Consider the following 14,965-nt stretch of genomic DNA (forward strand, 5'->3'; position numbering starts at 1 on the left):
CTGTATGAGGGGCTGCGACTGTCAGAGGACATAAGAGAAAATAGAGTTTTTGTAAGAACTTACCGTAAAACTCTTTTGTCTGAGTCCTCCGACAGTCGCAGCCCCCGCCCCTCTGGGTTTTTTGGCTCATGGGGTTGTTGTCTTCCGATACTGCTTGCTACAAACTGAGGAACAGTAGTCACTGGATCAGGATAATGGCTGAGGATGGCCCCCTAGAGGTGTGTCTAAGTATAGAAAGGTTTTTATTAACATTTCAAACTGCCTAGCTTACTCCTGCAGAGGGCGCCATTACCCACTCATGAAGGCTGTATGAGGGGCTGAGACTGTCGGAGGACTCAGAGAAAATAGTTTTATGGTAAGTTCTTACAAAAACTCTATTTTTTTCAAGCCCAGTAAGTAAAAAGGCATCTTAATTACAATTACTCCTAGCTGAAAGACTATTTATCTTTGCAAGTATAAAACGCTGTATGAGGTTTCAGAATAGACCCCAACAAAAACCAAAAATGTTGGACTCACCTAGAAACGTCCCCCCAGTACCACTCTGCGTCCTGCAATGTTCCTCTACTCATATCGGTTGTGCCAGCCATTGGTTTAGGTTTTGTTGGTTTTGGAGGGAGAGCTGATAAAAAAAAAGCAAGGGAGCATACTGAAAGTCCATATATAAATTGAATTTGGGCATATCGCTGCATGACTGCGCAATTACCAGTTAATGTGGCGCAAGTGCTAAATAGCCTGATCATGAAGGGGGTGAAACTTTCCGGAGCTGAGGCGGATATACAGGGCTGTGGGAATCGTTTGAGAATAACAATCACACAAACATAGGTTCAACTGAAAGGACCTGTGTCTTTTTTCAACCTTATAAACTATGTAATTATCATACAATTGACAGGCAGCAAACATCTGATTTCAGGTGAACTATGACCACATTAAAAAAGCTGTTTGTTTCACAAATCATTTCATGGGTCAAAACAAAATGGTCGTTAACAAGAAATCTGAATTGTTAAATTTATTTTAAGACACAAATGTTAATGAATTTATTACATGATGAGCATACCAGGAGGAGGATGTTCTATAGGAACATTATTATCCTTCAGCAGAAGTTCCAAGAGCACAGCAGGATAATCTGGCAAGGCTTCTGCCCTGTACATAAGAAAAAAAAAACAGAATGGGAAATAGAAAATTAGCAAGAAGGAATATGGCCATTTCAAATGTAAACACTCAAATCTAAAAAAAAAATGTTTTCTATAGCTTTTTTCTTTCTACTGGCAAATAAATTAAAAATAAAATATTGGCAGACACGAATAAACATTTAACATAGGTGTGGCCAAGCAAAAGTGACATAAAAAAAATTACCACCACTAAATGACAGCTCTTTCCTTGGCCTGCTTCTGTTTTTTTTTTTTTTTTAAAGGGCATAGGGAGCACTCAAAATCCATATCGGACCAGGCAGGTGTCTTTTCTGCAGGTGTTGGAGTGGAAAGAAAAATGTCCACTAATCACCCCAATGTCAAGCATTTATATGCCAGCTTGGCAAAACTCCTGGCTTTATAGCCATTCCAGATGGTGGAGTCAACCACAATACTCAGAGTTTATGGCGTGTACTTTATCACAGCGAGGGGGAGAGAGAGAGGGGGGGGGGGAGAGAAAAAGAGGAAAGAAGAGAGGGAGCGAGAGGAAAGAAGAGAGGGAGGGAGGGAGAGCGACAACTAGAACAAGTAACCCCATTTTTCTGGTTCAAAAAATTTTATTAAGAATAAAGAAGGAACAAATGAGATGAAACAGTGGTACAGAATACGGCACATAGCACAGTGTAAGGCAGTAGGTGGGTTGACATGGAGTTAACAACAACAATGAATTGCTCAACTACGATATGGAAACAAGGAGTGTTGCAAAATTACAAACAGTAACAATGTACAACAGGGGGTAGAATAACAAATGGGAAGCAGGATGCAATTTGTAGTGGAGATTAATTTGTTGCTGTCGTCTCCTACGAATAACGTGAAGCATAAAAGTCGTAGTTATTTGGCACCCCAACGGGGACAATGCCAAAGAGCAAGAGGAGTCTGGGAGATCGTGGTACATGGGAGGGGTGGAAATAATCGAGGGCAACCTGGAGGGCGAGAAAAGAGAAGCGGAAGAAAGAAGGGGGAAAGGAGAGAGAGAAAAAAAAGAGGGAAAGCCGGGTCCAAAGAGGAGTCGAGTAGAGGGGGGAAGACATGGGGAGTGCCCCCCCAGGGGAGGGGCCGACCTGAAGACTGAAGGCCGAATTAGCTAATAAACAATCTAGAACATTGTCATGGGCGCATCAAAGTAATGTCAAGGCAAGGGGGTAGGAAGTGGGTAATCCAAGGAGTCCATCATTTTTCAGATTATTAAGGAACTGTGTCCTGGAGAACAGCCTCTATTTTAGCATGAATCATGGCTTGGGTAATCCTGTGTTTAGTAGCGAGTACACATAAAGAGGGCGTTTTCCAAGCCTTAGCAATGGTCTGCTTGGCTGATGTGGTGACATAGAGAAGAAGTTTAAATTGGCGGTGTGTCAGAGCGACGGGTTTCAGGTTCAAGAGGGCTATGGAAGGATCGGAGGACAGAGATGTGTCGAAGAGTTGTAAGAGAATCCGGAACATTGTATACCAGAAAGAGTTAACTTTGGGGCAATCCCACCAAATATGCAAATGTGTGCCAGCCTCTAAAGCAGTGTGGAGGGTAGTGAGGATGAAATTTGTGTATTCCAGCTGGAACCAGGTACCATCTAGTGAGTACCATATAATTTGTTTTCAGAGCTGCGACGTTCGGGTAAGGAGGATTTAGTTGCCTGCCAGATATGTGTCCAATCTGTATCGAAAGATACAGAAAGAGAAAGGGAGAGGTCACTCATCCATTTCGTGGCATAGGCGGGAGGGGCAGATGAGATTGGGGAGAGCAGATGAGAATATAGTTCTGCGATCAGGCCATGTTTGTGTGGGTCCGATTTGCAGGTGCGCTCGAAAGAGGAAAGGTTGCAGGATGTTGGGTCGGAGGGGGTGTTTGTAGCTTAAAAATGTTTCAGTTGTAGATACCGAAAAAGTTCAGAGTGGGGAAGGTTGTGCGTTTCACAGAGCGTTTGGAAGGGTTTGAAGGAGGTGCAAGAGAAAAATGTATATGCCCGGAGGACTCCGGCTCTAGACCAGTTAGCGAAAGCTGATGGGGAGGACCAGGCTGGAGTGAAGGATGGATTACGAAGAAAAGAGAGCAAAGGGTTGTGTAGAGATTGGAGGGAGTATCGGCTCTTGAGCCTGTCCCAGAGGAGCATGCTGTGGCGGGTAATTTGGTTGGCAAGAGAACGGCGCTGAGAAGAGGGTAGCCACAAGAGGTTGGCTGTGGAGAGGGGGTTGCAGTCCACCGATTCAATTGTGACCCAAAGGGACTTCAGTCGTGGCATGGTATTTTGGCAGCTGGGCGAGTTGTGAGGCATAATAGTATTTCTGAAAGTGGGGTACTCCTAGTCCTCCTCTAATCCGGGGAATGAAAAGGGTAGGTTTGGGTACACGCGGTTTAATATTGCCCCAGATGTAGGTGGAGACGCGTCGTTGAAGAATGCAGAGAAAGTGGGATGGGCCCATAATTGAAAGTACGCGGAACAGGTGGAGAATATTGGGGAGGATTGTCATTTTGGTGACCGTTATTTTACCCAAACCAAGAGAGGGAAAGGTGGTTCCATTTAGCCATCAGAGATGTGAGGTGGGTTAGTATGGGAGGGTAATTTGCAGAGATAAGATCTTGTGGGTTAGCCATGAATTTATTGCCCAGGAAGGGGATATATTTGACAGCCCAAGTAAAGGGGAGTGTTTCAGTAAGCTGGCGTCGTTGGGAGTCTGGCAAAGATATATCTAGTGCGGTAGATTTTTGTAGGTTAATACGTAAGCCCGAGACGTTTCCGAAGGTGGTGAGGGTAGACAATAGGTTTGGAGAGGAGATGAGGGGGGAGGTCATGAAAAGCAAGATGTCATCCGCAAAAAAGGCAGAGCTTGTGAGCATGACCTCCCAGATCAAGTCCTTGTATGTTGGGGTTGGAGCGGATAAGGATAGCAAGAGGTTCGATAGCGAGAGCGAAAAGGAGGGGAGAGAGGGGGCAGCCTTGTCGGTAGGTAGGGCCCATTCTACCATGTGTCCGAGCGAAAGCCTGCATAGGAAACAAAGGCTGAAGGATTGCAGTATAGGGCCTCGATCCATCGTAGAAAGTGGGCATTTGTGCAGGACACAGTGTAGGTAGGGCAAGGACAGAGTATCAAATGCCTTCCGAATATCAAGAGAAATAAAGCAGGTAGGTATGCAACGGGTACGAGCTGCATGTGCTAAGAGTGTTGCACGACGGATATTATCAGTGGCCTGGCATGAGGGGGATGAAGCCAACTTGATCCTTGTGGATCAAGGAGCATATGTAGGGATTGAAACGGTTAGAAATAACCTTTGCAAGGAGTTTAAAGTAGATATTCAGGATTGAGATAGGCCTGAAATTGGACAATGAGGTAGTATCAGAGTGGGGCTTAGGGATGATAGAGATAGATGCTGTAAGGGACTCAGCTCGGAAGGAGTGGTCAGAAATTAGAGAATTAAAGGCTTCTACGAGTAATGGTGTAAGAAGGGGAGCAAATTTCTTATAGTATGTTGCTGAGAGACCGTCTGGGCCGGGACGTTTGCAGGGTTTAAGAGTCTTGCTAGCCATATGTATTTCCTCAGCAGTAATCGGTTGATCAAGTGTAGTTTTGCGTGAGGAGGGAAGGGTGGGCATAGAGATGGAGGAGAGGAGGTCATTGGCTTTAGCCTGATGAAAGGAACCATCATTATGGTAAAGGTCGGTTAGGTGTCTACGAAAGTGAATAGTAATTTTCAAGGGGTTGCTAGAGGAAGTATAAATGGGAGAGTTTCAGTCTAATTGGTTTAGGGGTGTGTTCTGGATTGCGAAGCGCCAGGGCCAAGAAGGCGTCAGGTTTATTCGCTTTCATAATAACACTGTTAGTTGATTTTGTGCTAGCTGCTTTTATTATCTATTATCATTTTAACTTTATCATTTTTTAGCGTGGAAATATTTCTTTATATTTTTATTCGCTTTCATGTAGAATTTATGGTGTGATCTGTGTAGCGCTTTTTCTGCAGCTCCTGTGAGGAAGAGATCCAATTCCAGTCAAGCTTTTTCAAGCTCCGTCCTGGAACTGAGAGAAGGGGGAGACTGGAACGTAATAGAGGCTTGCGTGAAGGCTTCCTCCAAACGCTTGTGCTGGAGGCGTTTTTCCTTGCGCAAAAAAGAGGCCTGGCTGATGCAGATACCTCTAATTACAGGCTTATGGGCTTCCCATAAGGTGAGGGGGGACAGGTCGGGGAATGCATTATTCTGTACATAATCGGCTAGGGCCACTTCTATTTCCAAGCGATGGGTTGAATTGGCTAAAAGGCTGTCGTTGATATACCAGGTGGAGTGGGCAGGTCTGGGGATGAGAGGATAAGGAGATGGAAACCGCACTGTGATCGGACCAGGCAATTGGGATAATAGACGAATTTAGGAGGAGGTGTGGTGGAGCCAATGGTTAAGAAGATATGGTTGATGCGTGAAAATACATTATGCAGGTAGGAGTAGTGGGTGCATTGGCGTCTGGCAGGGTTATGTTCTCTCCAAGCGTCCAGGAGTGAGTGGTGGTTAAGGAGTTGCTGGAACGTGAGACGAGGGGGGTTGGAGGAAGGAGAAATCGGGGACCTGTCCAGGAATGGGTATATCGTGTGGTTAGAGTCACTGCATATAATAAGGGTACTGTGCTTGTGGGCGTCAACAACACCTAATAAGTGGGATATGAAGGAGAGTGGGCGTTTGTTAGGGGCGTAATACGAGACAATCGTGATGTCACTATCTACTAGTAGTCCAGTTAAAAGTAGATATCGCCCTTTGGGGTTCTTGATTACCTTCGTGAGAGTAAAAGGAGTGGTATGGTGGAATGCAATGAGGACTCCTCTTTTTTGAGGAGGCAGAGGCGGTAAAAACCTGGGGGTATTGGTGACCAAAATATTTGGGGGTAGTTTGTGGTGTTGTGGTAGATTGTGGTGTAAAGTGGGTCTCTTGTAGGCATACTACGTGGGCCGAAGAGGCTGTAAATGATCAAAATGCTTTGGTACGCTTATTGGGGGAATTAAGGCCTTGAACATTGAGCGTAAGAACATTTAGGGGTGCCATGTTGAAAGACAATTAGATGGGGCCGGTGGGAGGGAGTTTGGTTAGTTAGAGGGTTAAAAAAAAAAATACAACAAATACAACAAAACAGGGGGGGGGGGAGCGTTAACAGACAAGGGAGAGGAGGGGTGTAAGGTGGAGGTCTAGAGCAGTGTTTCTCAACTCCAGTCCTCAGGGCACACTAACAGGCCAGGTTTGCAAGAAAACTGAAGTATATCACAGGTGATATCATTTGCTGCTCAGTGATTTCAGTATTCTAGTCTGCATCTCCCCAAGGTAATACTTAAAATCTGGCCTGTTAGTGTGCCCTGAGGACCGGAGTTGAGAAACACTGGTCTAGAGCAAGTCTAGAGTAGTTCGGTTAGGAAAATAAGTGCGTCCTGTAGTGGGTAAACGAAATAACCACCAAGGACAAAGGTGGGGTCCAAAGTATACCTCAAAGGGGTATAGGTGAACCTGTTTTGGGGGTCAGTGGTCGGTCTCCGAGACCCCTATAGCCTATCTATGCAGAACTAAGTAAGCAGCTGTTATATCGGTGCCTGACCAGTGAATGTAGGGTAATGGGCTTCTCAACAATATATGCATGGAGTCAGAATTTAAATATAATGAGGGTAACCTCATAGGGTAGATCAAGCCAGGGAGGCCTAAAGGCGGGACAAAAAAAATGGTAGGAAGAAAGAGGCGGTGAGTCTTGCAGAAGGGAATAGCGTAAATAATGGAAAAATAGGATTTTTGTAAGAACTTACAGTAAAATTATTTTCTCTGAGTCCTCTGACAGTCGCCGCCCGATAGTATTAGCCTTCACTAATGGGTAATGGAGCCCTCTGCAGGAGCAAGGCTAGGCAGATTATTAGGTTAATACAAAAAAAAAAACTTTTATACATCGGCACGCCACTAGGGGGCCATCCCTCAGCCATTATACTGAACCCGATCTGATATTACCTCAGTTTGTAGCAAGCAGTACCGGAAGGCAACAACCCCCAGATCCAAAAAAACAGAGGGGTGGGGGCGGCGACTGTCAGAGGACTCAGAGAAAATAATTTTACAGTAAGTTCTTACAAAAATTCTATTTTCTCTTATGTCCTCTGACAGTCGCCGCCCGATGGTATTAGCCATTACTAATGGGATGTCCCAAAGCAGTGCAGGTATGAGGGGTGGGAAAAAAATGCAACCAACTCAGAAGGTAACGCAAACAGTCGGGCCAGTAACAACCTGAGCCCACAAAAAAATGGAACAAACCCAGAAACAAAAAAAACCCCAAGAAGAAGGGACAGAAAAAAGATGTCCCCTTAAACAACTGCCGCACTCAAAACTTTGCGGCCAAAGGAGGCATCCGAAGATAGATTTTTGTGAAAGTGTGCACGGACGACCAAGTCGCCGCCTTGCACACCTGAGCCACAGAAGCCTGATGGCGAAAAGCCCAAGAGGCGCTGACGGCTCGGGTAGAATGGGCCTTTACCGGAAAAGGAGGAACCTGACACTTAATAGAATAGGACTGAACAATGGTCTGTCTGATCCACTTAGGAATGGTCGCCACGGAGGAGGTCGATCCCTTCCGAGGTCCCTCAGGAAGAAGAAAGAGAATCAGACCGCCGAACAGACTCCGTGGCGGACAGGTAAACCTTGACTGTCCGGACCACATCCAGGGAATGCAAGGCAAGTTCCTTGGGATGCTTGGGCCGCGCACACAGCGAAGGCAACACGATATCTTCATTGAGGTGGAACGAAGAAACCACCTTGGGAAGAAAAGACTGATTGGGTCGCAGAACCACCTAATCTCTATGAAGTACCAGAACGGCAAGACAAGGCCGCCAACTCAGACACTCTACGAGCCGACGTGATGGCCACCAGAAAGGCAACTTTCTGTGACAACACAGACAGAGGAATCTCTCTGATGTTCTCGAAGGGAGGTCATTGTAACACAGACAAAACCAAATTCAGATCCCAGGGAGGCAAGGGAGCTCTCCTCGGGGGAGCCAAATGCCGCATCCCTTAAATGAAGGTGCGAACCAAGGAATGCGACTCCAAAGGACGTTGAAAAAAGATGGCCAAGGCCAACGACTGACCCTTGACCGCGGTCAGCGCCAAACGCTGATCCACGCCTTTCTGCAGGAAGGCCAGGACCTTTGCCACCGAGAAGGAACGAGGATGAAACCCATGCGCTTCGCACCAGGCGATATACGCTTTCCAGTTGCGATGATAAATCTTCCTAGAGGTAGCTTTACGAGCCTCTAACAAGGTAGGGATGACCGCCTGTGGAAGACCTCTATCCCTCAAGACCTGGCTTTCAACAGCCATGCCGTGAAAGCCAGAGACTGTAAAGCAGGATGGAAGATCAGTCCTTGAGACAGAAGATCGTCTCGCAGCGGAAGCCGCCACGGAGGTTCGACGACCATCTGAACAATGTCCGCGTACCAGAACCGCCATGGCCAGTCTGGGGCCACCAGAATGACTGACATCCGTTCCGACGCCAACCTGCAGAGGAACCTGGACAACAGTTGAATCGGAGGAAAGGCATACAGCAGCCGATACCAAGACACCACCAATGCATCCGCGCCATCCACCAGAGGATCGCGAGTTCTGGCCACGAATCTTTCCACCTTTTTGTTGAGACGGGACGCGAACAGATCCACGTCTGGAGTCCCCCACCGGGCGCACAGGAGGTGAAATACCTCCGGATGTAGGGACCATTCCCCCTGGTCCGGGACGAGCGATTCGGCCCAAGACAGGATCTCGGCCACTTCCTTGGCCGCCCGGGGACTCTTGGTGCCCCCTTGGTGATTGATATAAGCCACAGCCGTGGCATTGTCCATCTGTACCCGGACACCCTTGAAGCAGAGACGACCAACGGAACAGACAAAGCTTGATCGCTCTGAGCTCCAAGACGTTTATCGGCAATGAAGTCTGCACTGCTGACCATGTCCCCTGGGCACAAAGCGCACCCAGAACTCCTCCCCAGCCCGACAGGCTGGCATCCGTGGTGAGGATCATCCACAGCAGATGCCGGAAGGTCTGGCCCTGCGTCAAGGACGGCGACCGGAGCCACCACAAGAGATCCGACCGAACCGGACGACTCAGAGAAATCCTCCTGTCCAAGGACTGAGGCGTCCAGGATCTTCACTTGCAGAGTCCTGGTGTGAAATTGAGACAACGGACTGCTTCAAAAGCCGAAACCATCAGACCTAGAGCCCGCGTGCAGGTCCGCAAGGAGGAGAGTGTGTTGTTCCTGAGAGTTCTGATCTCGTCCCGCAGAGTCCCGAGTTTTTCCTCTAGAAGAAAGACTTGAGCCTGAGCAGAGTCCAGGACCATCCCCAGGTACCGAAGACGAGTTGAAGGAGTCAGTGCCGACTTCTGAAAATTGATGGTCCACCCGAACTCCTGGAGTGTCTGAACCGTCACAGCCAGATCGCTCGCCAAGGTCACAATTGAGTTTGACCTTAACAAAAGGTCGTCCAGGTAACCGAGGACCGCAATGCCCCTTAAACAAAGCTAGAACCGGAGCCAACACCTTGGTGAAAACCCTGGGAGCCGAAGCGAGACCGAAAGGTAATGCCACAAACTGGTAGTGCTCCCCAGCCAAGTGAAGCGGAGATATCTCTGATGACCCTTGAAAATAGGGATGTGCAGATACGCATCCTTCAAGTCGATGGAGGCCAGGAAGTCCCCGGGCCTCAACGATGCCACCACCGACCGGGTGGATTCCATCCTGAACATCTGTACCCGTACAAAGCAGTTCAGAGACTTCAAGTCCAGAATCGGAAGCACCTTGCCTTCTTTTCTGGGCACCGCGAACAGGTTGGAGTAAAACCCGCGAAACCTGTCCCGTGAAGGAACGGGTACAATGACTCCTTGGGCAAGCAGATTGTGCACTGCCCCCATGAGATCCCTGAGATGATCAGGGGCAGCTGGAGATTGGAAGGAAGAACCGGTCTGCGGGGCGAGATTGAAACTCGATCCCACGCTACTGAGGAGGAAGATTCCTCCTCCCCCTCAGAAGCGGAGGACCGGGACCCCTCAGGAGGGCCATCGTCTGTGGCAACCAATTCGGGCTCAGAGTCAGAAGACTGGGAGGGCACAGGCTGTTTTTTGGAGGAGCGTTCTGACATCAGCAGATCCACCTTGGACACCAAAGTCGCAAGAGCAGCAGATATAGAGGCCATGGAAGAGGTTTCAGGGGAACCCGAAGCCCCCACTAGGTCTGCAGGGAATTTGTTGTCCTGGAAGTCCATATTTGGCATAGAAATTAAAAGGGACGCTGACCCTTTAAATCGGCGGTTCCCGCAGACCCCCCCCCCCTGCAATCTGCACTAACTGAAAGAGCCCCTTCAGAAATCCACTAGCCACAAGTAAAGATAGTTTTTGCAGAAAAATGGCAGAAGGATGAGCAAAAATCCCCCAGCCTGTCAGTACTTGCCACCAGCGCTGTTCTCTAAGGAGAAGTGTGAAGAAGGAGGAAGTGACCTCATGCCTCTAGAGGCCCAGCCCTCGAGCCCAGACAAAAGGTGCCTATGGAAACTCTATGTAAAAGGACACAGAGAAAATGGCCGCTTGCCCTTAATAGGCATGTGCCCACATCCAAGATGGTCCCCGATCTGGATTTTTTGCAGTATCATAAAATGGCTGCTGCCCTTACACAGAGCCCAGTGATCTGCCCACATTAACCACTTCCTGCCCGCCCTATAGGCGATTGACGGCAGGAAAGTGGTTGCATTATCCTGACCGGACGTCATATGACGGCGGCAGGATAATGCGCTCTGCGCGCCCCCCGGGTCGATCTGCGGCTCTCCTGACAGGGGGGGGGTCTGCACTGGTAATCAGAGCATTGATTACTAGTGCAGATCATTAGGGGGTGGCCACTAGAACCACCAGGGATGCCCACCCATGACCCCAGGGATGCCCACCATGGCCACCAGAGATGGCAATCAGGGCTCAGGGAGCCCCTCAGTGCCCTCCCCATCAGTGCTGCCCGCCAGTGCCCATCATTGCCATCTATCAGTGCCCCCCACCAGTGCACCTTATTGCCCATCAGTGCCACCTATCAGTGCCCATCAGTGCCGCCTATCAGTGCCCATCAGTGGCGCCTCTCAGTGCCCATCAGTGCCCATCAATGCTGCCTATCAGTGCCCAGCAGTGCCGCCTATCAGTGCCCACCAATGCTGCATATCAGTGCCAAATATCAGTGCCGCATATTCGTGCCATACCATCAGTGCCACCCCATAAGTGCCTCCTCATCAGTGCCTGTCAGTGCGGCCTCATCAGTGCTCATCAGTGCAGGAAAAAACTTATCTATTTACAAAATTGTATAACAAACAAAAAAACTTTTTTTTTTTCAAACTTTTCGGTCTTTTTTTATTTGTTTAGCAAAAAAGAAAAAACCTTGCAGTGATCAAATACTACCAAAAGAAAGCTCTATTTGTGGGGAAAAAATTACATAAATTTGGTTTAGGTACAGTGTTGGATGACCATGCAAACCATTCAAAATGCAACAGCGCTAAAAGCTGAAAATTGGCCTGGGCAGGAAGGGGGTGAAAGTGCCCTGTATTGAAGTGGTTAAACATGGCGGCCGCTCCAAACGGCGGAAAAAGAAGCGAATACACGCATTCTGGCTACCACAGGGGACCTCGGGGAGACCCTCAGAGCTTTGGAGCACCCCCCCCCCCCCCCAAGTACTACAAGCGCCCTACTACAGGGAGGGAGGGAAAAAACCCAAAGCCGGCCAGAAGGGGCATCCCACAGAGACCACTAGCCCTGCTATCCCCTAAGAGTGGGCCCACAAACCCCCCCAAAAGTCCCCAGGGACAAGGGGATATCAGTACTCACCAGTCCAGGAAGCGGGCACCGCTCTGATACGGGAGACCTCCCACCCTAAGTGGGGGTGCCGTCAGCCACGGAGGGATGCTGGCAACGCGTGGGCGTTCTGAGACACCCTCAGCGAAGACCCAGCTCCGCAGGCTCGTCCCCATTCCCAGGGGCACTGTCCTTGCGAGGCCTGGGCGTACCAGTAACCTGCGACACTCGTTGGCAGGCTGGGACTCCATAAGGATCTATATTACCCAGTTCGAGGTCCAGCTCTGCAATCCTCCAGGAAAAGAATCCCTGACTAACAGTGATAGTGAGAGAAATAAAAATCTATTGTGAAAAGAAAAAACACATGATTTTAGAAACAAATATAAAGAAAACCGTGACACTAGATCCCGGCCAGGAAGACCTAACCTGCTCCTAAGCTAGGCAGCATAAAACTAAGGTAATATCAGATCGGGTTCAGGATAATGGCTGAGGGATGGCCCCCTAGTGGTGTTCCGAGGTAAAAAAGTTTTTTTTTTGTATTAACCTAATCAATAATCTGCCTAGCCTTGCTCCTGCAGAGGGCGCCATTACCCATTAGTGAAGGCCAATACCATCGGGTGGTGACTGTCAGAGGACATAAGAGAAAATGGGTTAGTAGTACTTGTGAGGAGTAGAGTTCCAATTAATAGTACAACAAACAATGTGCATTAAAAGGAGAGAAGAATAACCTGAGCGGGAACAGGCTATGATCGTAGGGAAAGAGAGGGAATAGAGAGGGAGTAAGGAGGAATGTGGAGGATGGTCAGAGTCGCAGGGGAGCTAGGGAGCGGAAAGGAAGGGGGCAAAAATGGAAAGAGGGTGGGGGGAGGGGGAGAGGAATAGGAAGAAGGGGGGGGAGGAGGGAGATAGGGTGGAGGAGGGGAATAAGGAGGGGAAAGAGGGGGTAGGAGGAGAAAGGTGGGGAGGGAAGGGAGGAGAAAGGTGGGGAGGGAAGGGAGGGGAAGAGGGGGGGGGGGGGTGGAGAGGAAGAGGGGGTTAGGGAGGGAGCACTGGAGAAAATTAGTGTCGCTTAGCAGGATAAAGTAGTGAAGGAATAGTAAGGAGTTACAAACAGTTAATAGTATGAGTAGGTAAGCACACTCAAGTGGAGCAGCAAGGAAGGCTCACAGCGGGAGCATGAAGTAGGAGAAGGCTTCCGGATGTCAGTCATTCAGTCCATGGAATCCTCCTAGGCTGTAACCGGGGAGATGAAGCGTCTTCTCTTATGGATGCTGGATGAGGTCTTGGAATCATGAGGTTCTTGGAGCTTCTGTGGAGAACGCGAAGCGGAGCGGCGTCGGGAGCTAGGCGTTTCAGGTTCAGATGGAGCAAGATGGAGTTCCTGGTGCTTGGTGAAGATCCTCAGCCGATCTGCAGAGATAGGATGATCCCTTAAAGGAAAAACAACGTGAAAAGGGGAAACCCCATTTATATGTGATGCGGTGTTGCTAGAAAAGCTGTAGATGTGGTTTAATTGCCCTTCTTTTAGACAACGTGGCCTGAGAGAGATCTTGGAAGACTTGGTATTGGTGTCCTTGAAATATTAGAGAGTCCTTACTGCGGGAGGCCGCCATTAGTTGCTCCTTGGTACGAAAGTAGTGGAGCTTCACAACGATGTCCGGGGGGGACCATCTGCTGAGCGGGAGGCCAGGGTGCGATGAATCCGATCCATCTCTAAGCGTTCAATGGGTATAGATGGTGCTAATTCTTGGAACAAGGATGTAATGGTTGATTAAAGGTCCATAACGGATTCAGGGATGCCCCGCATTGGCAGATTGGAGCGCCTGGCCCTGTTCTCAAAGTCTTCCAGTCGTGATTGTAGGGTGAGATTTTCTTCCCGCAGAGTCTCTAGTTCCTCAGTATGGTTGTGGGTGAGGATGTCTATTTCATCCACATGCTGTTCCAGGGCTGCTGTGCGGTGGCCCAGATCCCGGATTTCGTGCGTCAGCCTGTCAGTGATTGTGTCAGATGTGTGCTTAAGGGTCTTAGTAAGCATCTGCCCGATTTGTCTCAGGAGATCCGGGTGTCCTGCATCAAGGAGAAAAGTGAGGGGAGTGAGGCTGAAGTCTGCGTCTGACTCACCCTCTCTTGTGGCAGGCGGGCGTGATGTGAAAGCTGTGTGGGATGCTGTGCGCCTGGGGGCTGATGCCACCGCCATCTTTGAGGAGGCCTTTACCAGAACGTCTGATTGTTTTGCCCTTGATCTTCTGTTTAGGGCCGCCGTAGACCATCTCAGGAGGATCCGGAGGATGGCGGGTGAGTGGGGCAGGGAGAGAAGCTGCGATCAATGTCAGGTGCCGAGGCTGTCAGGCTATAGTGTCACCGGAGATGCGGAGCTTCAAGCAGACATGTCTGACTCGAACGACTCTGCGCATGTGCCCCCAAGTAACCCCATTTTTAAGCCTGTGACTATGCTTTATTTTGCATTAGCCACATGCCATCTTGGTCTATTCATCAATATTAGTGGGAGGTGATACAGCAGTGTGATGGAACCATTCCCCCACAGGAAGGTCTCTGTAGGAACTATTTTTTAAAATCTTTTCCAGGAACTGAGCATGTAAAAATGGAGTTCAATTCCTACCCAATTCTATCTTCCTCCTCTGTTGCAGCTGAAGAAGATGTAGCTGTCAACTAACAAGAAGGGGAAACAAAGGACAGGATGGGGAGGGGCCATACTGTGGTTTCTGCCCCTTATGCAAAGGTAGGGGGCATAAAGACATTTTTTTGAAGCTATACAGATACTAGTGTATTTGAAAATCTACAGCAAGAAACTCCAATTTTTTTTTTCGGGTATACAGTATATCCAATTTATACCCAGTGTTGCATTATCGGCATAGAAAGAAGCTTAGACACAGAAAATAACACTAAACTGGGGCAGGAAGCTGCAACAGTAGACAGTGTTATGTCTGCCAAGACTGAGCAATCAGAACCAAGTAGTGT

General features: G+C 48.7%; 1 protein-coding gene across 1 annotated transcript in view; it reads right to left on the minus strand.

Annotated features, from left to right (window-relative positions):
• Positions 1 to 14,965, minus strand: part of PIK3R2 (phosphoinositide-3-kinase regulatory subunit 2) — a 205,807-nt gene that overhangs the window by 87,457 nt on the left and 103,385 nt on the right. Inside the window, exons 6-7 of the mRNA XM_082260724.1 lie at positions 1,055 to 1,140; positions 517 to 619 (exon numbers count right to left, since the gene is read on the minus strand). Coding sequence (XP_082116850.1) covers positions 517 to 619; positions 1,055 to 1,140 — 189 coding nt within the window. The remainder of the gene's footprint in view (positions 1 to 516; positions 620 to 1,054; positions 1,141 to 14,965) is intronic.

This window comes from Pelophylax lessonae, assembly GCF_965119305.1.
Source record: "Pelophylax lessonae genome assembly, chromosome: 1".
NCBI classification, from domain to species: domain Eukaryota; kingdom Metazoa; phylum Chordata; class Amphibia; order Anura; family Ranidae; genus Pelophylax; species Pelophylax lessonae.